The sequence below is a fragment of the Vanellus vanellus genome (assembly GCF_965231255.1).
Source record: "Vanellus vanellus genome assembly, chromosome: 7".
Taxonomy (NCBI): Eukaryota; Metazoa; Chordata; class Aves; order Charadriiformes; family Charadriidae; genus Vanellus; species Vanellus vanellus.
In genome coordinates, this window is record NC_138912.1 from 29,254,964 (window position 1) to 29,282,498 (window position 27,535).

General features: G+C 37.4%; 1 protein-coding gene across 1 annotated transcript in view; it reads left to right on the top strand.

The window, feature by feature from the left end:
* Positions 1-27,535, top strand: part of SH2D4B (SH2 domain containing 4B) — a gene marked incomplete at both ends in the record, with an annotated part of 67,103 nt that overhangs the window by 13,928 nt on the left and 25,640 nt on the right. Inside the window, 5 exons of the mRNA XM_082486752.1 lie at positions 137-296; positions 1,425-1,572; positions 11,000-11,144; positions 19,779-19,989; positions 23,368-23,495. Coding sequence (XP_082342878.1) covers positions 137-296; positions 1,425-1,572; positions 11,000-11,144; positions 19,779-19,989; positions 23,368-23,495 — 792 coding nt within the window. The remainder of the gene's footprint in view (positions 1-136; positions 297-1,424; positions 1,573-10,999; positions 11,145-19,778; positions 19,990-23,367; positions 23,496-27,535) is intronic.

Below are 27,535 nucleotides of genomic sequence, written 5' to 3' on the forward strand. Positions count from 1 at the left end.
AGTAATGTTTTATTCTGAATTGTGAATTGTAAGTGTAGTGCTTCTAAATTGCAGATTTCCCATCTTTTCATCTATCTTTACCTAAGAATTTGACCCAGTATTTATATTTTTTGTTTCTTCTTGGTGGCTCTTGCAGGTAACGGCAAACATGTGCAGTGGCTACGTGGGAAGGATGGTGAGGTCTGGGTCTGGGTGATGGGAGAAGCCCCAGGTGACAAGCCGTATGAACAGATATCAGAGGAGCTAATAGCAGAGCGAGCCAGGCAACAAGCGCAGAAGGAGGCAGAAGAACTATGGTGAGGATTTAAGAATCTGAATTCAGGGTCCACTTGACATAATGGGAGACATGGCCTTGTAGAAAGGTGGCAGGTAATGGTGGGTGAAATTGGTAAGTATGTTTTGTGAACATTTGCTTTCACTTGTTTCGGCTATTTTTCAGCACATGAAAAATGTAATTTTATTTTTATTGAGTAGTGAAAACCAAAGATGCGTTCTCACAAAAAAAAAAAAAAGTGAAGCAAATGTTTTTCTTTGGGGGAGTTTTGCTAAACCATTAACCAGTTTTTAAATAAATAAAACCGAAACAATCTGGTTTTGAGATGATTGAATTAGAAGCATTTGTTGTATCACACATATATATGCCCATAATGGAGATTTGGTGCATAAAATCCTTTTTGAAATTGTTTTTATTTGCATATTGCTTGTATTAATTCTTATCCCAGCAGTTCAGAAACTGATTATACAAGTGCCATTGCTGGTGTTTCCAGCAGGGCCTCTTCCAGCTTTGGGAGAGATTCAAAAGTGTTTTGATGCTTGATATTGCTGGGAAGCAGGCCACCTGCCTCCTGTACTTCCTTTTGTAGTGCAGCACTGAAAAGTGGCAGTTTAAATATCAGATTATTCTACGTTATTCCTTTTCATATGAGATTCTTCTTGGTTATAGTGATTGCATATTTAAGCAGGGATTAAAAGCTTCAACCTGCGCTCTGTGTTCCCTTTACATTGTCAGTACTGATAAACAACCTAGTGTGAGAATTAGGCAGACGGTTGCATTGATATTTGAGAGACAATGAATTCCCGGTCATGCTTTGCTAGACTGACAGAAAAATCTATTTTTTCAGCCCGGGAAGGAAAAATATAGGGTATGTCTCAAAGACATCTAAGAAGTACTTCTCTAATTTAGAATGTGCTATTTTAATTAGTCATTTATCAAAAATGGAAAATGTCTGCTTTCTGGATAGTTTCCTCAAATCTGATTTGTAGTAGGTCTTTTGTTAAATACATTTTAATTCTTTCCTTGTATATTTCCATGAAATCTTATGCTAATTATTTGTTGCAACCAGAGAGCAATTATTGATACTCAATTTAAAAAAAAAAAAATCAGTGTCTTAAATTATTTTTATTTTCAAATTTTTTTTATAAAGGAGACAGAAGGAGGCTGAAATTACAAAGAAATTCCGGGATGCTATGGCTCAAGAAAAAGCCAGAATAGTGGCAGAAAAATGGAAGATAGAAATAGAAGATCGGAAAGCTGCCAAATTGGAGGAGGAAAAAATTCAGGAGGAACTGAAGGTTTGCATAGAATAATCTAGCTTTTTAAATAGTGTTTTTATATAGATTCAAAGTTCTTGTCACCTTCAGTGCATGTTTATTAATAAGCTTTAAAACCCAGAGTTGTAATTTTTCATCCTGGAATATACAAATAGCTTCATGGTGTTCACCAGAACAGCTGGGTGAGCGATGTGAAAAAATTACATATCTCATTCAAAAGTGTCAGGACAATCAAACTGGTTATTCAGCTCACACATTAACAGAATTGTTCAGTCAGCTGTGCTGAGTGAATCATACTGGGGGAAAAAATGTACATTGTGAAATGTCTCATTTTAAGTTAGTTTGCTTGAACATATTTTGTGTATTTTGGATGAGTTGTTCGCATATTTAACTTGAAAATTCTGTCACTACTTTCTTTAAGATAATGAGGGGTGGATCCTTCTTCTCAACACATGGGAAAAGTCCAGTTGGCTTTGCTGGGAGAAGTTCATTTGCCTGATGTTTGACTTCATCGTGAATTTTCTCTGAGCTCAGTTATAGTATTTTAATGTTTGTTTGAAATAATGTGTTTTTTTTTTCACATTCTCTGGTTGAAAATAACAATTTGAAAACTAAACAGGAAAAGAAGGCCTCTGTCTGCTCTTTTCACATTATTTACTAAAGCCAAAAATTTGTTTAGAAATGAGAAAACAAAATATAATTGGTTTAGCGTGCAGGGAAATTATCAGTCTTCTGAGTCCGGGATGTGCAGTCTGGGACTGTAGCAAAATATGACTTGTAGGAGATCTGCATCCAGTAACTTCCATCTACATGCCTCTCCCCTGCTGACAGCTTGATATGTCATTTTTCCCTTCCTGGGATGGTGATTAAAGGTGTGGAAAGCGCAAATAGACTACCCCCATGTCCCTCTGTGATGGGAGGAATGCTGAAAATCTCAGTGTTAAATTTATGTGGTTTGGTTACAAGCTAGAGTCAGCAAGTTGTCATTCCCTAAACAGTGGGACTGGGGTTTGGGGGTGGTTATGTAGCACAAAGCAAGGGCGGTTCCTGTAGCCTTCTCTGCATAAAGTTGCTGATTTACCTTCGCACAACTAATTTGAATTCATAGGAGAGAACAGGGCCTTTGAAATTTGATGTCGATGAGTGATGAAACTATACCTTTCAAGTACATTTGTTAATGTATGAATAATGAGCAGAGCAACTAATTAAACACCGCTTTCCAGAAAGCAAAGCCCTCTTGAACAAAGACTGATACTGGCCTGTTCACTTACATCTCTGTGGTTGATTTACAGTGCCCTTGGTGGGGTAAATGTCCACAAGCTCGCTATTATTCTTCTGTTTCAAATAGACTTTTTCAAAAAGCAGAGTGAGCAACTTGTGAGACTTTTAGTGGCAAGCAGTTATTTTCTATTAAGGAAAACTAGTCTTTCAGTTGTGGATACAATTTAAAAGGAATGGCACCAAATTCTGCTCATTTTCCTGATGATGGAAAGGTAATGTCACCATGATCTGTGTTCCCACTGTTTCTCGGGAAGTGAGCAGGTATCCTCCATCCAACTGTGTGACTGGTAGGAGCAAGAATTGCACTGCTGTCAGTGGGATGAGAATTTGGTTCAGTTTCTACTTTGAATTTCAAATACTAACCTTTGGCCAGTATTTCTTTAGCCCTATTCATAAAGTTGCCAACATCTTTATTTTACCAAAGAAGAAGAAACCCTTTTTTTCCCCCTATGGTTTCCTTTAAATCACTAAAAATCCATTAAACATTTGGAGAGAATATTTGGAGAAAAAAAAAAAAAAAATTAAACAAATGGAGCAAAATTTCTAAGACAAGACTCAGCAGAAATAAACACTTTGGCTTCAAAAATGAGTTTGGAAACCCGATATTATGCAGTGGTTATTTTTTAAACACCCCTTTATTGAGTGTGCTCCTGGCATTTGCTGTATTAATGCAACATAGTGTAATTACACTTCCAGCCCTGGGTCTTCAATTAGGTCTATAATTTGAGATCTATTAGGAGGGACTTGGACTAACATCGGGTTCCAACAGCAGAGATCCAAATGATTGATCGCTGGTACTATTACACCACACCTTTGCTACTCAGAAAAGCAGCTTATCTATTACTTTGTTTTGGAAGAGCAGATCTCATACGTAGTGCTGTAGAACTACTTAAAAACAGTCAAGACATTTCAAAGACGAGTAGGTCTCACAGGCTAATATGGGGGAGTTGTTAACTTCTCTGTCCACTGGCTTATTTAAGCCCACTTGGCTTTCCTTCTCCTTCCCATTTTACTCCTTTTCTAGCTACTCATGTGCAGTGGAAGAAGTAGATGAAATATTTACAAGCTGAATGAGTGGAAAGATACCTAGACAGGAAAACAGGAAAGTTACGTTTCTGGCATCTGCCTCCAAGTACAAAAAGTGAATAGAACTAAGGTGTTGGGAAAAAGATGAATTAATGAACCTACTCTTGTATGACTACAGTCATTGAAATCACAATGAAATGTACCTTTCATGAATGATTCAAGGTGTGGAATGAGATGCAGATCAGTTAGCAAGCCCACTTTAACAGGTTTAAAATATTTAATGCATTGGTAATCATCCTTCTGTGATGATGACCAGACTGCGTTTAAAACGGTCTCCCAAACTGGGTTATGGAAGGTTCAGTCTCTACTAATTCTTCATCCTCCTGAAGCATTTTGACTTGGGAGATTGAAACTCTGTTCTTTCTGCTGATGTGTTTAATTTCTAACCATATTGTATCACAAACACTCTTAAAACGCTTTTATTCTTGACTTATCATGGGACTTTAGGGCTGTCTGCACTAGATAAATGATATCTAACATATCAAAGTGAACGATGATCCCTGTTTCCTTTCCAACACTATTAGAAAAGTATTGCTGTCCTCAGTGTTTCTTAAGCAGAAATGCCTTTAATTTATGAGGCTAGAATGTAAATGTTGACTGCTCTATTTTTGCAGTTTAAAGACAGCTATTCTTTTATGCACCTATTGCAAAGGACAAATAAGAGAGACAATTACTATCATTAATCTTTTTGCTAATTCACAAAGGCTATGAGATCATAGGCATAATTTCCTACTGTTATCAGTTGCTGTCATTAAGAGTCTTGAACAATGTGCAGAGCTAGGGCAAATGAAAGGTATGAGTGTCAGCCAGCCGGGGCGGGTGGTATCCTTCAGCTACACTTAGAAATAACAGAGAGAGACTCTCTCAGCTTGCTCTTCATGTGCTCTATGTAAAGCAAGAGAATGTTAATAGTAAAGTACTATCTGTATGACAGCATCAGATATCTGCCAAATTTAATACCATAAGCACAGTTGACAGTAAAGCTAAATTGCTTCCTAAAATTTCCTTGGGAGATGAAAGGTTTGTTAAGGAAAAGCCGCATATAAACCTTTATGCACATTGTTTTTCTTCATCAAAAAATATTTAGTAGAAGCTTTAATGAGGGTGGCACTTAAGGAGAAATAATCCTTATTCTCGTGATAGGCAACAAGACAGTAACAGTGCATTATAATTTCGTTCCACAATTTTATTTTTTTGGATGCAAGTTGATTACCTTTAATTCCAGTTGGGATTGTGGTGAGTGAAGTGAGCTTTTTTAAGATGTAGATTCAAGAGTTTCTATGTCCTGGCTGTTTCCATTATCATCAAAGACAGCAGGTTTAGAATTAAGCTTCAGAGAAGAACAGAATAATAACTGCTTCAATTCAGGAAACCTCTAATAAAGGCAACTCATGCTTAATAGAAAGAACACGCTTCAGTCCTGTTGACTTAGATGGGCTTTCAACATGTCTGAGTGCTTTACTGTGCCCAAAAGTGCTGTGGACCTGATTCTTCAGACGATTGCTGCCAGGTGTAGCGTTTAGGAATACAGTAAAATGTCACCATCGCCACTTACAGTACTGTGGGCTTCTTAGGATGTAACAGTGAGCATTCTGTCCTGATGGCAAAACCCCTCTTGTCTCCAAGTAAACATCGAGCACTTGAGTGGGCCTGTTATCTCTAAGTGCAGATAAGCTATAAGTTCAACTCTGTGCTTTGCTGTGCCAAGAAAACACTAAACTCTTTCCCAAGGACAGCATATATAGAATCCAGGAATATGACAACAGCTTCTTGATGGAATTGAACACCCAGTTCATTCTGAAAATGCCTCAGCTGGGTCCATTCAATCACAATTACAATAATTCAGTAATACTTTTTTTTTTTTTTCTCTTGTGTGACCTCAGTTCAGAAATTCTTCTTTTTCTATGTAGTTGTCTCTTTAACAATGTAGAAGTGAGGCAGCTGTTAGTTTCTGCTGGGAATCCGGTCTTTAGGGTTTTCTATCCTACTTGTGAGGAACTGTGATATTAATTTTGAAGAAAAATCTTTTCCCCAGTGACATCAGTAACGATTGTGCTGCTGGATCACTAGTACGAAGTAGCAAAGCTCTCATATTTTCCATGGCTGTAAATGGGAAAATCTGAGCCACTAATAAGGATAGTTTACATATCAGGATTCAAGCTGTGAAGAGTCCCTAAGATCCAGAGACAAACTCTTAGTAGATTGTCATTGGATGTCTATGGCAAGTTCCCCCAGCAGAGTCTGCTCCAGCATGTGCAGTAAATCTTCAGATCTCTTCCAGTCAGGAATAGTCCTTTGCTTTGCTTTCTGCCTCATCTAAAAGAGGGTCTTTGTGAACCGGAGTATGTTGTTACCTCCCTATATGAGCCATGTGTGAGTAGCACGTCCTGGAGCATATCCATCACAGAAACATAACTTCCTCTGTGTAAAGCATGACTGCATTTCGTATATTTGTCTCCATGCAAATACACGCACAGTGAAGTGCTGCAAACCCTGTGTTCCTTTTGAGACACCAGTAGTAAAGAAGAAAATAACGTGTCTCTGCAAGCACTTGCGTTTCTGAGGCAAGTGAGAGAATTTTCTCAGATAAAGGTAGGGAAGGAGTTGGACGTATTTCTGCTGATACTCACTCACAGCTCTGTTGGAAACTGTTGGGTGAGTTTGTGGAGAACACTGATCTCTGAATTCAGCCTGCTGTGTCAGCCTTGCTGAGAACAGGCTGTCCTGGAGCCGGGGACCCCGGGATTTTTGGATTCCTTTCTTTGTAGCAGGGAGTCCTAAGGGTTCAGATCTGAGGTGGAGCTGTGCTCTCAGATCTGCAGCAGGTAGCCTGAATGTCTGCCCTGGCTCCGGGGTGATTGCTGAGGGATGTCAGGAGATTCACAGCAGCTGTAATGCAGCTGACTAGCTGCAGCTCTCGGGGCCACCAGAGACGCTTCCTGCCAGCCTGAAGCATTGAGGCAATCCCAGGCATCCCATGCTTCGGAGAGGACTGTTGTAACAAATACATCTTGTAGGTTTTGCCCTGAGCAGGATGGCAGTCATTCAGCTGCCCTGCATCCCCTAAGACTCCCCAGAGAGGCCCCAGGAGCCATGGGAGCCAGAAGCTCAGTTTTCCATTGTAAAAAAAATAAATTGCTGTATTTTGGCTTTTCCCCGGTGCATCCTTTTAAATCAGTCTGCAGCAAAAATAAATGCTGACCTAGTCTCTCTCATCTGCATTGGACTGAAACATTAGAAGCTAACCATTGCTGATATTAAATATTATTTAGAGCTGGCTGTAGTAAAACTATCAAAGACTGTAAGGCACGCATTTACAGTAACAAGTAACAAGTTTGTGGTAAATGCTCAACTGCCAGAGGCTAGATAAGATCATTTAGCATGTTCAAATTCTCCAGTGGAGTTAAAGCTGGAGAGGATTACTGCTGCCTATTGAATTGCCAGTGCAGTTTGTCGCAGCAGGTCAGTATTTCTTGGCAATTTGCAACTGCGTACTGAATTGTCACCTTCCTAATTATTCTGGAAGAGCTGAAAGGGTCACGGCACACAATACAGCCTCTCTCAACTGTCAGGCAGAAGATGATGTTTGTAGATTATTATAGCTCTTCACTCTCAGCTCTGATGTGCAGGATTGGGTTCACAGGGAGAAGCAGATAAACTCGTTGCTGTATTCTTCCAGTGGAGTAAATGTGAAAAGTTCAAATGTTGGTCATTTTAAATACAAACATACCTTTTACTTGTACTTGACAAAAGGATGACTTTTCTTCCCTGTGTCATACTACCAAGGGTTATTTCTCCTCATACACCTTTAAGGAGTTGCACAATATACTTGCACATGCATTTATGTGCTGATTTGGATAAAAAGAATTTTAAATTTTGCTTCCTTTGGAAATGAAAATGATATGAAAAAGTTTTGTGAATTCAGAATCAAGTGCCACCATGGAGGTGGTGGTGGTTGTTGTTTCTTCTTTGACTTAAATCTCCTTCTCAATTTAAAAAAAAAAAAAAAAAGGAATTTTCTTTGTAGGCATTACTGCTTTCCATTGAGAACTCAAACTCTACCTGAGTTCTGATTTGTTTTTTTTTCCTGTTTCGTTCTTTTTAGACACTTTCATCTTTTTACTACAAATGCTTCAGCAATAGTTACATTAAAAAACCCAAACTTGTGACAAAACTCTCGTGTGATTCAGGGAAACTGCTGTGAGATTGATTTTTTTTTTTTTTTTTTTGATTTTTTTTTTATTTGTATTTCTCTTCCCATATTAAGTTTACTTTGTGGTTTGACATATTGAATAGAAAACATTTTGATAACCCAGGATTACCCCTGTGTCTGTCCATCTTCCTGAAAAGATAGCCTAGATGTATTGGATTTTTTTAGGTAGTGAAGCTAAGTGAATAAATATTCTCCTCAGAAGAATAAAGTATAGCTGATTGCATACTTTTTCCAAGAAGAGAATAAAGCCATTTACTAGCAACTGAAACATACAATCCCTAATTCTAAGGGGTATATAAAAAGATAATTTATATTTTAATTATTTTTTTTCCTTCTGAAGAAGCCGCTGGGCTTTGAAATCAGTGTTTCCTAAAAGCATTGACTTTTCAAAAATAATGAACTGTCCACTCCACTAATCTTTTTAGGACTCGGGGGAGAACAATGTGAGGATGATGTTAGAAATAATCAAAGATACTAGCATTAAAATATAAAAAAAAGGCTTTTCTTTCTCAGAAGTAATAAGAGCAACCTAATTTATTGTTCATCATGCGTGTTATGGAACTATTACTCTCTACACAGGTACATCACTATTAATACCCAATATTTCAGGTCTTTTGATTTGTTGTATTATCAAGAAGACAGATCCTCTGCTGGTGTAGAGTGGTGGAGCTCAGCTGTGCTAAATGTAGATATGTTGATTTATGTTACTTAGCAAAATGGAAAAGTGGTTGAATTCTTTCAAAGGGTGGAGATTTGCAGTTGTTCCCTTTTCCCACTCTGAAGATGGTGTTGCTTGTCACTGCTCAATTGCTTTCTTCTTTTCAGTCTTTTTGAATTGTCAGTGGATGAAAGCATTTAGAGCCATGTCAGTTGGCTGACTATTCCCAAGCAAACCATCCCTGTGAAACTCAAGACACCTGTCCTTGTTTATTCACACATGGATTTACACTGTTATTTCCATATTCATGCAAATATAACATGTCATTCTACCTTAAACACGCTGTTATGATCCGTAACCAGAACAAGAAACGGTCCAGACTCCTCCTGCTTCTAGCCCTCATGGAGCTTCTAGAGGTTGCAAACAGCAATGTTGTTTGCTTTGGAAAGCTGTCTTCTGAAAAGAATTAGAGTTGTCTTCCTTTAACTCCAGATTTGTGGCTAACAACAGATAGCTTTTGCAGAGCTAGAGAGGACTGGGGGTGTGGGGAGGAGGAGAGAAAAATAAGCCTTTCCTTCCCTATGGTGGACCAAAGTTTTCTTCTGTTTCCCAGACAGACGTTCCAGATACATGTTTCACCATTGGGAAAATGTGCATGAGCCCCTCTTAGGGGCATTTTTTGGACGTTCATATTGCTATATTTGGGCTGCTTTTGGTATTTGTGCCCTGGCAGGTGTTACGACAGGACAGACAGCCTTCAAATGAATATTTTTCCAATGTATTATAAAACTCAAACTATTTACTGTAGGGAAGTGTTAATCAATTAATATTTACTTGTACTAAATTAATATGGCTTTTGGATAGCTCAACCCCTTTCGGCTTAAAAAGAGGCTGAATTATAATAAATATTTATACATAGTGTGAATTTTCATGTAAGTCGCATCTTCAATCACTGAACAGGAAGAACCTACATATAAAAAAATTAAGTATGCAAGTTACTTTTTGCAGGATTATGGGAAACATCATGAAAGCTCTGGTTTGCATCTCCTGAACCCACATACTGAGTTCAGAGAATAATACTTCTGACCTTTAACAAATAAAAGTTATTTAAGGAGGACAGCAGGATCTCCCCAAACCTCCTAATGTAAAAAGCAGAGTTCCACCAGATTTTATTCAACTGGATGTCAGTTGCTTCACAATCCACTTTGGGCTTCCCTTATTTATAGTTTAGCTAATTAGGTTAGTAATTCAGGGTGATTTTGCTCAGTGACTTATAACAAAATTCTTATCCGTAAGTTTGCTACTCCAAAGCGTATAGTGTTGGTTCCATTATAAAATTAAATAAAAAACCTGTTCTTATTCTAATTAAAATTATTTCAATAATATGAATAACATTTCATGAAGTTCAGTTTTGGTTTTGGGGGGTGGGGTGTCAATTGAACAATGAATTACATCTGCTTCTTTGCTACCTAAGGAAATTGGGAAAACTTATTAGAAAACAGATACAGATTCCTATTTCTGCAGTAATCAAGCTCCTGTGTTATTGACAGTATGAAGAAGGCCAGATGCAGAGGCAGTCTTCATCACACTTCCATCTCCTTTAAGGTCTTCTTGCAAGGGAACTTTTTTGTATGTTCCTTTTAACTACATTTTGCAAAGTGACTGCTGTGTGCTGAAGGATCTGGCTCATCTTTCAGAATGTAATGATCTTGGTATTTGGAAAACATCATTCTCTGTGTTGGTTATGACGACACGTGGTGACAGTTGCTAAACTAAGAACACCAGGATATCAGTTACTGAATTCTACAGATTCTGTAGATGATGTGTATACTGCTTGAGTGACAGTGAAGTCTCCAATGGGAATACATGTGGACTTAAAATGAGCACTGCTTATGGATTGTAGGATAGCCCAGGCTTTTGGTACCATGTGATAAAACATGTTTTTCATACAGATTTCAGGTCTTAGATACTTACTTTTCTTTATTCCTGTGATACCTGTGCATCTCAAAACATACCTTCCTCAGAAATTCCTAAGAGGTAGGAAACTTCTATTAGCGGGTTGTGATAGGTGAGAAACCTGAGGTTTGAAGAGACAGTAATTTGTCCAAGGTAATGTAGCTACTCTGTGGGAGGAAGCAACTGAAGCAGTGTCCTAACTTTTGGCACATTCGTCCTCTTTGGTCACCTCTGTTTTACTTCATTTTGCCTAGAAAAGAGAAGAAGAGGAAAGACAAAAGGGTGAAGAGCAAATAAGGCAGCAGGAAGAAATCCGAGCAAAAGAGTTGTATCTGAGCCTCAAGCAAGCTCAACAGCACAGTCAACACAGTGACGATGATCAGGAGTGGGAAGAACAGTGTGAGTAAAATTACCTTCATGGGATTAATATATTTCCAGAAGCAAATAAAAGGAGACTTGTAGAATGGAAAAAGGTGTTGCCAAAAATGTCCTCTACCTAGAGCAATGCAAAATCCTGTATTATTTTGCAGGAAGTTGCCAGTTTGACAAACAGAAGTTACTGTGAGTTTACCAATTTCACGTTTCTTTCTGAATAAGAATCTGTGGCAATGCCTTACAGAAATTTTTTTGTGTACAGTGACTGGAGATCATTCATTCGTCCAGCGAAGGGCAACTAAGATGATTAAGGGCTTGGAGCATCTCCCGTATGAGGAAAGGCTGAGAGAGCTGGGACTCTTTAGCCTGGAGAAGAGAAGGCTGAGGGGAGACCTTATCATGGTGTACAAGTATCTAAAGGGTGGGTTGAAGGAGGATGGAGCCAGGCTCTTTTCAATGGTTCCCAGTGACAGGACGAGGGGCAATGGGCACAAGTTAGAACATAGGAAGTTCCGTTCAAATACACGGAAACACTTCGTTACGGTGAGGGTGACAGAGCACTGGCACAGGCTGCCCAGGGAGGTTGCGGAGTCCCCTTCTCTGGAGATTTTCAAGACCCGCCTGGATGCAGTCCTGAGTAACGTGCTCTGGGCAATCCTGCTTTAGCAGGGGAGTTGGACTAGATGATCTCTAGAGGTCCCTTCCAACTCTGAAAATTCCGTGATTCCATGATTCATTTTTGTCTAATGTAATTAACAGTTTTGGCTTAGTCATAATAATTCTGGACACAGTTATTTCGACAGCTTGTCCTCAACTATTTTACAAGAAGTAAAATCTGTCTTCATCTGTATTTTAATTACTTCCATATGGTGATGGGGTCAACCTATGACATCAGCACTGCAACTCATTTCATTTCAAAAGATTACAGTAACTAATACTTTTTGTTGCCCTGAAAAAAATCCTTATGATGATGATCTCACTCTATGGAGGTGCTGTTCCTTTTTAGCCACCCTGAAATTCTTTATTAATATAATTGTGATTAATTTAAAAATACATTAGTGATTTTTAAAAGCCTATAAGGAACAGAAAAAATGTATTATTTTATATATGTATACATACTGTTGGTAAGTAAAGGTCCACATTATGAGTAAATAAGACTTAATAGGTTGTTGTGAATAAAATGTACGTCTACTCCATCTGGACTCTATTTTGTAGTTAGCTTTAGAAGTAGGAGATTTTTTTGCATTAAGAATTGTGCATTTTTGTTTGGGGAAGAATATTTTATTTGCCACATCTATACAGATTTGATTACTCTGCAGAAAAAGGAAATGTAATGATTGGAAAGTTTTAGCTCATGTGGGGTTATTGTATTAATTATATATAGCACAAAGGTTAATCAACTAATACTGAAAATGGGGTTTTAGGGAACTGATCATCAGTATGTGTTGCATGAAATACCTCAAGAAGCAGGAAAAAAATATTGCTGTAGTGTTACTTATTTCCTGACAGAAGTAAAAGAAATGTTTCAAAATATGCGATGAGTTTATTTTATGGTTTTAGTCATCAGTTCAGGAGTTCCTGAAGACTAATTGCTGAAGCCCTATTGCCTGGGATTGATGTGATAGTGAATCATTCTGTACGACATGAATTAAATCTATATAAGATACACTGGTGCAATTTCCAAGCTCATAGCTGGCTACAGTCATTTTTGATCAATAAAACCTCTGTATAATACACTGTCAAAGAAGAGAAGGTAATTATTTCCTGAAGAATTATCTAAATCCAGGTGCACATGTTTACTATTTTTTTGTATTTGGGGTGTTTAAGAGCAGAATGAGTTGGGGGGGGGAAAAATACCCCTTTAGTTTTGTAGAAAATGAGGCATGTTCAATTAGCATCAGCTGGCAACCTAGCATAGAGCACGGTATTATGTACTTCAGCATTTCTTTGATGGTAGAGAAGGAAAGAAAATTCAATGGCAAACATGTTATAAAAAAAAATAATCCAGCTTATCTTTATACTGAAATTGTCAATAAAACAAAATACTAGAAACATTACTAAAACCGGCTATCGTTTTCTTACTATTGCATTGAAGAAGTAACTGAGGTTTTAAATTGTTGTCTCAGTTTTCTCAAGGTACGCTGGTTGTACAGGGACTGATATCAGAAACACAACAGATGAATTATGCGAGAAGGCAGAGAGGAAAGGAACAAGCTATGAAAGGTTTTGAACATGATTTTTGTAATGGCATTCTTGGTCTGTCAAAACACTTTCGACTGCATCATATGCTGATGGATTTAATCTACCACCAATATTTTTTCTTGTGTAACCTTTGGAGAACTCTGTATGCTCTGAAGGAATTCTGCCACCTTCAGCCCGTGTGCCTCGATCCCGATAGACCTGTCTGCTTGTGGTCAGAAGGGCGACCGACTGCAGCTCACGTAATTTCAAGCTATCTAGCCTGGTCATCAATAATAGTGCTGCTGTGGCAAAATTAACGCTCAGCACCTTCTAGCTGGCGGCACCACAGTTGGGTTTTGCAGCCTACTATAAATTCCGTGCTGCCAGAGTTTATGCTGTTATCAGTAATTGATTTAGCATTAAGCTAACAGCAGACTAATGAGTAGAGTGTATCACATCCTTGTTTATCCTCTTATGCTTATCTCAGTGTCTCAATTTATCCCAGTTGGTTTGAGGGCTTAGAACTGTGTTCCATTAGCAAATGGGTGTGACGACTTAAGATATGAACATGCGGTGTTTAATGCCTTATCTGAAACCAGTTCTTGGCTGGTTTAAACTATGCCATCAGACTTTGCATTGAGCTTCCTAAGGAATGGTAACACCAGAACCTCCAGCAGACAGGCAATAACAAATATTTGGAAGTGGGAACATCTGAAATTGCTACGGAATGAACTAGTACCTCAAGTTCACCAGATTTTTCGTTTTTGATTTCAGTTTCAGATTTTTTTTTTTTCCTGTTTATGGTAATCCTTTCATTTTGTCTTCAAGTATTCTTTTGGGATGCCGAGAGGAAATTCAGTCAAGTTTGGCAAAGCTATCCACTTGTCATCTTTTCCAAGCAATAAAGAAATGCATGAATGCATAAGAGAATTACAAGCAGATGTAATATTAACATCTTTTGTCTCTACACACCTGCAATGGAAACCATATTGCTCATCAGGAACAAGGCCAGGCTCCTTTGTGTCTTACCTCCTTGAAGTCAGCCCTTTATATTCAGCCGTGCTGGGGGGTCAGTACTGAAGAGGAACAGCAGCGCTAGAGCAGCTATTGTGGAGAGCAAATGTAGTAATGATATTGATGACACTACTAATTTATTTAGTAGATGGAATTTAGAATGTGATGAGGATTCATCTCTCCTCATCACATTATCCCTCAGCTGTTTATTGCCAAGGCAATAAGCGAAGTGTTGCTAATATTAGTTTCTGTTGTTCGGTTCAGTTTGCTTCTGCTGTTTGCCTGGTTGTGCCAAATATCAATAAAAGCCCATAGAACTGCTGTGTTAATTGAAATACATAATTTTAGTGCTTTTTAATATACTAAATAGCAAATGTAGAATAGCTTGAGAAATCAGTACTAAAAGGAAAAAAATGGTGGTGTTAGAGCAATTATAACTTTGATTTCGTATAATGGATATATGTTGGGATATATTAGAGGGCAGTTGTGAGTTAATATGTGGAGCCAGTATATTGTTTGGCAGATGAGAAGACGAATAGTGGAAAAGACTGATTCAAAGTGTCCACTGTTCAAAGAAAGCTCTTATTGTTTGAAACTGAGAACTAGGGCTAAGCTTGGATAGAGGAGTCTATATATTCTGATGAGTTTTGGACCTTTCCACGGGCTCTTCCATTTTGTAGGTTTCTAGTGTATTCAATAAACAATACCCTATATCATTCTCTTAAGTGTGACCTTTGTGAAAGCAGAGAAGGAATCTGCAAAGCATAATAGGAAAAACTGTAGCATAAAAGTTCATCTGACTGAATATTGCAAAAAGCATTCTGTTAGTACGCTTGCGAACCTCTGCGAACTGCATCAGGCAACGAAGTGCTCAGATACCATCTGACCAGCTGTACTCATCTTCAGACAAAAATTACTCCAGTAAAAATGTAAATAGAGTTGAGTGACTTGGTCTGTTCTTATGCCTTTCCCCAGGCACCCACCTTTGGTCTATGTTGGAAGGCTGACTCATTATAGATTATTTTATATTGTTATATTTTTATGTTCTTCTACAAACTATGTCTATGAATTTGTTTTTGTCTGAATTTTAAAGGAATTTATGTTTGTTTGGTATTTATCTTCTACAGAAATTCAAGTGAGGGAGTTTACTGGCAGGAGCATTTGATAAAATGCTGAATTTTAAAGCGAGTAGTCCCCAGTTCAGCTATGTATCAACTAAGCAAGTATTCAACCTTAAGTATGTGCTCAGAGTGCATTATTGAATAGGGATGGGATTATTCACATGCTTTCAGAAAAGAAGATTGCTGAACTGGAGCCATATTGCAGAGTATTTGTGGGAAGTTATTTTCCAATTAGGAAACGGAAAAACACTGTGTGATTTGTATGTGCACTCAGAAAATTTGAAGATTGAATTTTATCTATTAAGTAGTCATTTCGAATTGCTCATAAACAAGCTTCCAAGAATTATTAACAAGGGTAAAGCTGAAACAAAATAATTAAAAAATGAGGATGCATATTCATGGCACACGGGTTTTTTTCTGCTTTCACATAGCTCTGACTGTAACTCACAGCTCTTCAAAAGCACAAAATAGATTATACAAAAGGAAGACTTCCTAGTCATAATTCGCAAATTATGTGGTCACTTTCGGCTGCAGTACAGCATGAGTTAATCCTCATCTGTAACAAAAGATTTGGTATAGAACTTTGCCAGGACTGCTAATAGGGATTTCCCAATCCTAAGTAAAAATATAAATGGCAGTCTTGCGTTTTCACTGAAAAGCCAACTTAGGTTAGCATAGAGGAATAACAGATTCTCGTAAACTGTTCAAGGCAAACAAGGCAAACTCAAATTGAGACCTGAAGGATCTTAAGAGCTATTGCATACACAAGCTTTCTGGTTTCTTCTTTGTTGTTAGAGTATGTTCACGCTACAGGTCATGTAGACTTGTCCAAGCTGGCTTTAAACTACTTATTTCTAGTAATGATAACCATGTAATCATGACAGCATAGGCTTCAGTCTGAATATTTTTACCAGTTTTCCAGGAGGGTTGGGTAACACATTTTTGGCCTGTTTTACTGTAGATCCAATCATATTGGTACCTAACCTATATACACAGCTCAGGCATTTCTACTCAAGTTACAGTGCCATCAGGACAGAAGTGTGCTTAATTTTACAAGAGCTGAAGGAGGAGGAGGTACCTGGTGTTGGTACCACCAACACCTGAAAAGGAAACTGGTAGTGGAGCTGGACTCATGGGACCTGGCTGGACTGTTGATTTCCTGTGAGTTTGACAAATCAATCAAATTCCTCATTTACCAGTCTTGTCAGTCCTGACATTATTCCATAATATAAAAGGAAGATGAAGAAAATGTAGATTATTATTTGTAATAATTCTTAATGCTAGATAGATGGACCTATGGCGATGATTCAGAGATTTTAACGACAGAAGACCTCATTCAGATATCTAATCTCCCTACTGAAAATACTGACTATTGAATTTATTGCTTTACACAGGGGTCATGTCAGAAGTACGTTTACTGTAAAAGCCAGTCAAGAAAAGTAATCTGTTCCTACTTAAGGTAGTAGTAGAAGTACTGACAACTTTTGCTTTCTTATTGTGTGAAAGGCTATGATGTGTCCTGAAATACAACAAGGAGTGCAGAATTTGTGGCTTCTTCAGTCTTAGAATATTTGTGCTAGACTTGATCCAGATACCAATTTCTAGCATCAATTTCTAGTGAGATGGTTGAGTCAGAGAGAAATATGAATATTCACTAAATTCTATTGCAAGAAAAACCTGCTACAGAAATATGTCCAGATTTACCTTCAGACTTTGAGTGATTTTCTCAAGATATATATATTTGTGGGAGGTGTTGGTATGGGAGGACGGTTCATGTGAAACACATCATCTTGTTTAGAGCGTAGTGGAGAACTTTTTGTAGATTCCTGACTGCAATGACTGGATGAATCTTTATCCACAATACTATTTCCAGTCACCAAAACCAGTGATAGATACCAGTGACTTTGATTATTTACCCGATACAAAGTCCCTTGACCAGATCCACAGTAGGAGCTGTGCTAGACAACTCCTAAAGATAGAGGAATGTGAGGAAAGAGAGAGAGGTTTTCTGGGAATAACTATAAGGGATGGGATAGGGAGAAAATCGGGACTCCAGTAACAAAGATTAAGAGCCCCTATGTGTCCCTATGGTCATTGATACAATTCTTCAGATAAAACTTATTCAATAAAAATTCTTCATAATGTGAGATGCCTATATATGTATATATATTAAAAAAATCTATATGCATGCGTTTAGATATGTATGGCATGTGGCCTTTCCTATCCCAACATATATACAGACACATATATGGGTATGTACATATATGTAAACACATATACATATATATGTATGGATTGGGAAGGCTGCATTTCATACATACTTTCCAAAAGTTTTCTTAATGTTGATATTTGGCAGTTGCAAACTGTGCTATTTCTCCCCATTGTGTTGTGATAAGAAATACTAAAATTTAATACTGTTTGGGGAAATGTAGTCCAGCTCACTAGCTTCTGATAGTATAGATTTATTAGCTAGCAAAAATACAGTGGGAATATCTGTTGAAAAGAGTGTCTATTGCTGAGAAAGGTGGGGCATGAAGATCCCTTGCCTTTTTCATTACCAGGCAGCCTATATGTCAGTAGAAAAGAAGCCCAGAAAGCTCCAGGCAGTCTGCCCTCAATCTGTATACTGTGATTGTGACAAACAATGACTGGTTTCTAAATGTCTTGCCAAGCTGCATTGCACTCATCTTCCTTGCTGTCTCTCATGTTGTTGCAAACACAAAGTCTGCATTTAAAGCAACTGTTACTGAGTGGCTTTAGAAAGGATAAATCACAGAAATTTTGTAACTAATATATCTAAGCCATTAAAATAGCATATTTACATGACATTATCTACCCTTAAAAGTAATGACCTGTGAGATAAATAAGTGAAACCCGTTACTCATGTTTTCTGTCCTGTACAGTTGCTTGTTACTGTCTTTATCTAAAACTACAGGGTATATAGTTAAGTGAAACAGCAATCCTGCCAGTCGTATGCATATGAAGCATCTATGACTCTCTTGATGAGCTTTTAGTCCTGTATACCTCTCTACCTATGACAATGTGATATAATTCCAAGCTTAAAGGTCTTTTCTCTTTCCCCTCATTTGCCCAAGGGTTTTATTTTGTTTCATTTTGCTTTGAGTGCTTTTATTTCTTGATTCCATTAAACCTTTTCATAATTTGGACAAATCCATTTATACTTCTGCTTGCTTTAAATCAGGAGTGTAAACCAGAGGCATGCAAATAGCCTAATGAAACGCAGCTGTCTGGTATTGTCATGTATTCCTAGTCACAGGTACAATCACAGTGGAGCAAGAAAGCGTGTGCGCTTTATGAATTGGGTACGATCTAAGCCAGGATAGTCATGGCAGGATTGATAATTGCTACTGGAGGCAATGGCTTGCTTCTTTAATATGTGCTTCACTGGATGTTAAAGTTTCTTTTGTACTGGAATAATTTGCCTGCCTGAAGTTATTTGTGTCTCAAAAAAATCATCAAAATGGGGCTTGAGGCACCAGAAAAGAGCTGATAGATGACGAGTGTGTGCAGTACAATTCTCGGTGCATTTAAGTTACACCATTTTGAACACAGGATTGTTAGTACATTTGTTTTAAAATTAAGACGTTTTAGTGAAAGATACCTGTAATGGCCAGAGCAGCAGTCTCATTTCAGGTTATGGAAATATATAACTCGTGAGACAACTCCATCCATAGCATCAGCACACCCTTTCCAATGGCTATTAATTTCTCCAGTGTTACTGAAACCATTTTTTAGACTGCAGTTTTCGAGGCAGAGACTTCTGTGACTAAGTACCATAACAAAGATAGCACGTGCCTTTCAGAAAGAAAGCAACATTAACAACAAAAAGCATGTCCTACATGTTAGTTTATATAGCTGTAAATTTTGGGAGTAGCTGCTGCAATTCTAGTTATGTGCATGGATGCAAAGAATCCTGTGAAACATAGGCTTTATTTTAAGTGGTAGTTTACATTCTTTCTTGAAGCATAAAACTTGGTGCACTGCCAGTGGAAAAGATGTCCCGAAACAGAATTTCTCTTATTACAGCCAAAGCAAGTGTCAGATGTAATCGCAGCATGTAGAGGCTCAGGTATTGCCAGTAGTGATCAGATCATTGATAGCTCAAGCCTTGCCTGCTGCTTCTAGTGGTGGGCCTGTATTTGAAACATCAGGGAAGTCATTCAGTTAGCCATTGCTTTGGTAGTGCATTGTAATTTGAAGATTCTTAAAATCAGCTCATTTAAGGAATAAAGATAGTAAGTGGTTCTATAAGGAAAGGGGTAAATGGCTGTTTGTATTTCTAAAGTCTCTCCTCCCCACCTTTCCCATTCATTCTACCCAGTGCGCCGCTCCAAAGCTGCAGATGAGGAAAGGAGCCACAAAGCGCGCAGGGCCCGGGATGAATACCGACGACAATCCTTGCGTGCCATCCAGAAGGGAAGAGTGGCTGGCCTGAGTAATTTGTTCCAGGGTACAAGCCTGAATAATGATCAGGAGATAAAACTGAACAACAACAGTGCAAGTCCTTTGCTGTCTCTCTCGGCGGCATCCAGGTTGGTTTGTACAGGAGTGCCTTTGAAATAGTCTTCTGTTGAATTGTTCCCTCTCCAATCCCCACCATTTCAACAAGCTCTTCTTCTGTTGCTGGAAGTTCTCAGAGTCTTGCTCTTTCACTATGACCAGAAAAAGAATGCTTAAAGAGAAATGAAACCAGGTTGAATACTTAATATAAACTAAATGCCATTTATTTTTTCAGACAAATTTCTTAGAGTTCACGGAGAGAGAGATGGGTCCTTCAAAAGTCAGTATGAGATTAGTATGCAAGGCTGTGATACGGAGAAGTCAAATGGACAAATTTTTAGGCAAGTCTTAAGCCTCAAGCCTAAGACTGCCTGCTGCTTAACAGCTCTTTGAAACATTTTACAGAGAGCTGTCATACTCCTAATTTTCAGGGATTTAAGGTTTTTTTTCAGGTGAAATAAAGTGTCTTTGATGGTTATTAATCTTTCATCTGAATATTTAGGGAGCTCAATGAATTGCAGAAGAGTAAAAGAATCCAAACTGGTAGATGGATGCTGGGAAGTTGACTAGTCACTCTAGTCTTTTCCTGGTTATATCTTACACCATTTATTTGGCTTCATGTGGTGATAAAGGCAATGTCATCACTGGCAGGTTGATAGCATGAAATGCTAAATAAATAAATAAATAATCCCAATAACCAATATCCAAGCTCAGAAAGGAAAGAATCCCATTATGCTGTTTTTCTTTACCAGTCAGTGTAGCACCAGAGAGAATCAGTCCCTCATTGTTTGGAAGTGTGTTCTGCTTTGACATGTTCTTTGCTCTACTGTGGTGAGACACAGAAACTCTCCGGTAACAGCTGCCAAAACTCCCAGTTGGAGTAGGAATCAGAATTCTGCTGTCAGAGAGAGCAGGATCTTTAAAGTTACCATCAAATCAACTTGTCAAAGGGATTCTCATTGTTTTTCCAAACTGCTTAAAGTCTTCAAATTGAAGTTATAAAAACACTAGTAAAAATGGCAGATTTGGAAAAAGATGGTCCATAACTTTGACCTGAAGTTCTGAGCTTCTGAGGTGAGGTTATTTACTATAGAATTTGGTGGTGCTAGATGGAATCCTTTTCAAAAAGGACAGGGAAAAAAGCTGCAAAAGATTCTGATAATTATCCAGCTCATGTTCAGTACTACTTATCTGTTTCTAAGCTATGCCTATACTTCAAAAAACAGGCAGTATTTATTTTTCTTATTTCTTAAGAACAACTCCTCTTTGTTGGTGTCTGTGATACGATTGTGAAGGTATCAAGAAAAATAAAAGTTGCTTTAAACATGTGGTTTAATAGTGAATATACATAAATGTATATAATTCAACTTCTCACACCTAACAGTGTTATGGTAAATCAGGAGCAGATGTGTATCTAAAATATTACTTTGCCAGTGGGCCGGGTGGTCAAGGAGGAGATGCACAGTATGTTGTTATTTACCACTAGTGTGAGAAAGATTTTTTTTTTTGCCTCAAGGGAATGTGGGTTCAGTGTTACGTCTCTAAGTTTTTCAGCATGAAACATAGCTCCCTTAAATTTTACCTTGCCTTGCTTTTCCTTTTAAAAGTCGCATGAAAATAGTGCTCTTTTATTTTTACTATATATTTTTACTATAATTTGTATATAGTTTAGAAAGTTTCTATTCAATCTTTTTCCTACTGTGTGTCTTATTTTGCTCAGTCTTCTCTTCCTAATGAAACTCTTTTGCCCGCTTAGTCACTTTTATACTTTTGCCTACTGTGGGTTTTTTATTTTTACTTCACTGGTTGTATTTCTTTCTTCCTGACCCTACTGGACAAGCTCGACCACAGCAGTGGTATAGCAACTGCAATTTTGAGATTTGGCCCAGAGCAGAAAAAAATATGGATTTGACAAGTTTTTCAAAACTAAACTGAATTAGAGACAAATTAGTTAAGAAGCAAGAATGGACTGTACAGCCCTGGAATTCAAAGCGTTTCTTGTTTCTTTACAGGAAATATTAAAAAATAGAAATAAGCAACGCACGTAGTTTGTTTTTTTTTAATGTGTGTCTATAGCTGAATTCTCACTTTCTCCCCTCACTCATGGTTGTATCTTCAAATCTTATGGTGAATATTGGTCAGATCTACTCACACATGTTTATGTAATTTAGCAATAACTATTACATTCACCGTGGGCTTCATCACTCGATATCAACAGAATCAATCACTAGTTTTAGTAATGGTAAGACAAGCTGAAAGGAGGACTCAGTTGCATATCATCAAGCTTTAATTCCTTTTTAAAGAGCACCTTGCTGTCTTGAATTGCGGAACCTTGATTGATTTTGAGGGTTTTTGATTTTCTCGCAAATTAGTTTAACGCTGTCTGGTGACTTCTGAGCTGACGTCCTAATTTTAGACTAGAAATACATATTAACTGGCAACTCCACGGCAGGTGGAGTAGGAAAGCTAGAAGTTTGTAGCCAGCTACTGTATTGGGCACTGTGAAGTGTATGTCTTGCCAAATGAAAGTGAAATTACAGTACAATTAGACATACCCACACTAGCCTTCACCCTATTTATCTGAAGAAGAAGAGTGATGAAGATTTGGTAATTTGTGCTAACAGTTTGAGTACCCAGAAACCCATGGGATTTCAAATTGTACAGAAACCCATTGTAAATCCTCCCTTTTATTACTGTTACCAGAGTAAATGACACTAAGTGCTTAACTGGAATGTAGTCATGCTTTCATTTGATATAATAGATACCTTAGTCTTTATTTGGGGTAGCTAGGTGGATTTTCCACATATTTTACCTGATTTCTCTCCTACTAGCTCAAATAATCTAAAATGCATAGAAAGTAGTAGAAACATTAAGGGGACGCTGGCAGGTAAAGAATGCAAAGGGAACATAAGAGTTTAAACAAAACGTTCCCTCAATCGCGCTCAATGGTTTGGATACAGAACCTATTATAGCTGATTCTGGTTTGGAATTTCTTGCCAGTGAAAAGGAGTATACTCTAAGCAAAAAAAATAAACTTTGCTTCTCAATATGTACATAGGAATAAAAATGAGGTGGAAAAGGAAAGCTGACTGAAGTGTCCCTTGCATCTTTTGTGGTAAATTGTTCCTCAATTTAAGTTCTGTGCTTAAGAAAATGTTTAAGGTTCCATTGCAAATCTAAAATCAAAATGCTCTGGTTTCCATAAAAACTCAAAATAATTTAAACAAATTTTAAAAAAGGTTAAAATTGTTCAATGAGCTCTACTGAACAACAGTTGTATGGAACATTTTGTAGCTGTACTTTTTGTAAATATATACAAAATGAGATTAATATTTATATTGTCCCTTGCTTTGATACACTGCTAATTTTCTGTATGACTCTTTTCTGTAATCACTTGCCTTTCAATGCAGTAACATCTGGGAGCGTCCTTCTAGACCCTTTTCCCGAGATGTCATCATTCGCTGGTTCAAAGAAGAGCAGATCCCTCGACGTGCTGGGTTTGAGAGGAACACCAACAGGATTGCTCAATGGTTTCATGGTAATACACCGATCTTTCATTTCTTATATGTAGACGTGTAAGCATACACACAGGAAATAAATCTTGCCAGCCTTCATCACAAAAAGGAATATCTACTGACATTGTGAAACCTAGTGCCTGTTAAAACAAGATTTTTGCATCATTCCTATTACTAGTATATGATTTTCCTGTTTTTTTTTTTCTAATTAAGTAGACTAATTTGTGACTCATATCCCCAAAGCTTTTTCAGGAATATTTTGGCCAAAATATACTTGCTGTAAAATAGCAAGCCACGCAGGAGGAATGAGACCAAGATAGGGTGAGGAGGACTCCAAAATAAACTGTAAATACTGTAGTAATATGGTATGTGGATGACTGATATTCAAGTTTTTGGTTTACCTGATGTGCAAGAAGGACTTGAACTCACACCTGTTTAATCCCTGTTGTACTTTCTAAACCAGGGTAGCATTTTTTCTTTCTCGCTGCTTTCTTTTGCAAACAAAATCTATCAAAAGATCTTGGTTTTTCTTAGAAAGACTTGGGAGTGTATGATTTCAGGCAGTTTTCATGAAACGAGGAAAACCAATTCCTGTTCAGATCTGTAATTTGTTGTCGTATCTGCTGGCATTCCTACCATCTCTGAGGCTTTTGCTCTGTATAGTATTTGCTATGCAGCTGAATCTTTGATATCAAATTTACAGGTAAGATGTCTTATTTGCATAGGTATTATCAATGATCTTTATATTTGTTATCCTTAAACATGAAAAAAAAAAAAAGATTTCTGGCTTAATAGCTGACATAATTGAGGGACTGGAAAGACTTTAAAGTTAAATCTCAATATTTTTTCTTTGCTGCTTTTAGTGAGTCTGGTATTTCTTTGTTCAAAGCACTAAGCTGACCCTGATCCTATTTTCATGATTCTGTAAGCATAATATGAAGACGTGTGGGCGTTCTAAACTGAACCAGGCAAGAAAGATTTCTGAACAAGTTTAGTGTGTCATGTATTTCAGATTTCTTTTTATGATATGGAAATCCTTATGTGTTAAAAGACATCAGCAAGCTGCTATACTTATTGGCTTAATTAGTCGAAGACACTGAAGCCAGTCATAAATAGCTTGTAAATGCTACTCACTTCCATTTCTTATGAACAAAGATGCAGACAGGGCTTTTTGTTCTCCTACAAAAGACATTTGGTGTGGTTTCTTTGTGAGAGACAAACTGATTACAATTTCATCTGTGGTCATTTTTCAAAAGTATTTTCAACTGTGATCTTTCTGTGTGGTCCAATAGTAAATGTTTTCTCTGCTTGGGGGAAGGTCACATCCACATAAATTGACATGAGTAGGTATGAACATAATTCACGCCTTCAGTTAAGGCAGCATCTGAGCTTAAGCTAATACCTGTGCAGTCTTTCTACTAACTTCAGTGGCTTTTGGATTGACCTGTTAATCACTGCAAGAATTGAGAATTCATGATCTTTAGTTTCTCAGATCATGCCATTCGTATCTTAAGAAAATGTAACTATCCAATGACATTTATAAAAGTGAGCAAAGTACCTCTTTGTCCTCCTCCCTCTCAAGGAGCCTGACAAAGATAATTGAGAGAGATTCCCAGCACAAAGCTCAGTGATGTTCTTCGCAGAGATGCACATGAATGCTGCTTTGGTACCTATTTTCTGGGTTAGCTGTTTTACCTTCTGCAGCTCTGGTCAGATTTGTCGTAATCCTTAGTGAACAATTCAGCTGCCGTGTAACTCTTCTGGAGCGGTGGAAGCTAAACATCAGGTTGTTACAGATGCAGTAGTCAATGTTTTGCAGCGTTATGTAGTGTTTATGTTACATTTTGTAATGTAGACAAACTTTAAGGAAAAAGAAACAAACAAAAAGCCCAGCGCAAAATGTTAGAAAGTATTGACATACTTTGACTTCTTTTTTTCAGGGAAAAAAGAAACCCTCTTCATTGAATTGTCCTCCAATTTGGAGGCAGGGGGAGGTGGGGTGGGGAAGGCACCCAAAAAGTTTTTGATCCAGCCAAATATCTTTTTCCTATTCTTTATGAACTTCTTATTAAGCATATGGCTTCTATAAGAAACTGGCAATACAAATGAAAGCTATTCTGCAAAGCCCAGAATTATGGCTAACCACTTGAGCCAATGGGGCAATAACATCATCAGCATTTGGACAGGTGGACGTTTCTGTGGAAAGAACTGCTGCCCATTATTTAATGTTGTCCAGTATTGTGATGACAGGTTCTTAAAACCTCAAGTATCTCTCAAAACAGGTATAATCAGGTCCTTCACATCCTTGAACAACTTCTGTATTTTCTTATATTCAGGTTTTAGGCCATAAAATGGGAGGATAATATTCTGTCTCATGTTAAGGGCTTTTTGAATGCAATGCACTAAAAGATCTTTTACAGCAGTACTGAAAAAGTAGATATTAGTTTGTTACAGAATTACATGTTTTTGGTGAGGTCAACAGACCTTTGCTTACCTGCTCACTGCCAGGTTGTTCAGCATTTTAGCTAAAGTTAAGCATTAGCCGATTCACTGTCTTCAAATTGTACTATGGACATATGATTTTTTAATTATACAGAGGTGAAGGTTTGAGACAGATGTGTTTGGCTAAAAAAATGAAGTCCAAATAATAATGCAAAAATGTCTTTACCCTCATATATTTGACATATTTCCCACATTATTAAGTCATCAAACTGATCTGAATTCTGTTTTAAAATATATATTGTCTGGGGCATTTTCATGGTATGTGAAACAAGGTAACATATGGCATACTTAATATAGCTAAAGTTTTCCTTTTGTATTCATTTGAAGAATCACTACAAATTAGTGATTTAAAGATTTAGTTTAATTTGGAGTTGTAAAATCTGTAGTAAAGAAAAGTCTTTTCAAATTTGAGCATTTCATTCCTTACTCACAAAAAGTTATTTCTTAAACAAATATCAGCTTCAACTTTGTCCATCTCTATCTCTCTCTTGAAATTATCATCACTTATCTGAACTTCACTAATATGTTTTTAGCTCATTTTGAGTAGGTTTTACTGTTTTCTTGATTAAAAAAAAAACATGTTAAAGATATGTTCAGCTGAATTTTGGATTCTATTATTTTTGCTATGTTTGAATAATAGACCCTTGCCCAAAACTAGATCACTTACCCCTTCCATATAGGATGATCTTTTTTTAAGTTTCTAAAGAAAAAAAAGTTATTTTTAAATATGTATTTTGAAATGTTATTTATAACTTGAAACCATCTTTAATCCCTTCAGAAACCATAAAATTAATATGATCTTTACTTCATTTGGATTGGGAAGCAATGAATCTCGTTTTTGTGGCTTATGCTCACTTAGTGGCTACAGTGCAATGGTGCACCGCTCTCTGCCAACATAAAGGAGAATCAGCGTAAGTGATTAAAGTGTCACTGAGACTATCTTGAGTTATCAGGTAATTGGTGTCTATATCTTTTGTACAAAAACCAGCTCTTTCGTATTATTTAAAAGTTATTATTTAAAACTATGCCTTCGATTTTTTACGATGAAAACTAAGAAATTGGTCTAAATTTAGTTAAAGGTAAATTCTGATCATTTTGATAACCAGTAAGTTAATAATCATATTCTGATTTCTTACCTGCTAATTGATGAATATAGGCAGATGAATCTGACTTACAATGGCATCCTAATGTTGTATCAAGACGTATGAAACTTTTTTGTAAATCTGAACGTGCTTTGCCAAGATCTCGGTTGCTGGTACACTATGAAAGCTGGGAAGTAATTTGGTGTTTTGGATGGGAGGTCTGTCTCTCAAAAGGGCTAGAAAGGGAGACACGCTCATTGTTTTGGCCAAGTTTAGCTTTGAGCTGGAATTTTCTTTTCAAACCTCTGTGCAACCCATGCCAAGTAAAGGGAAAGTTACCAGCCTTCCCTATATGTTGAAGAGTTTTGCCAAACTCTATCACAGACATTAGCAAACTGTAGTTTCCAGTTTACTGCAGAATTCCATATGGCAACAAAACTAGAGGCCTCTTCCTCCCATAAGTATTTAAAAAAGGATGC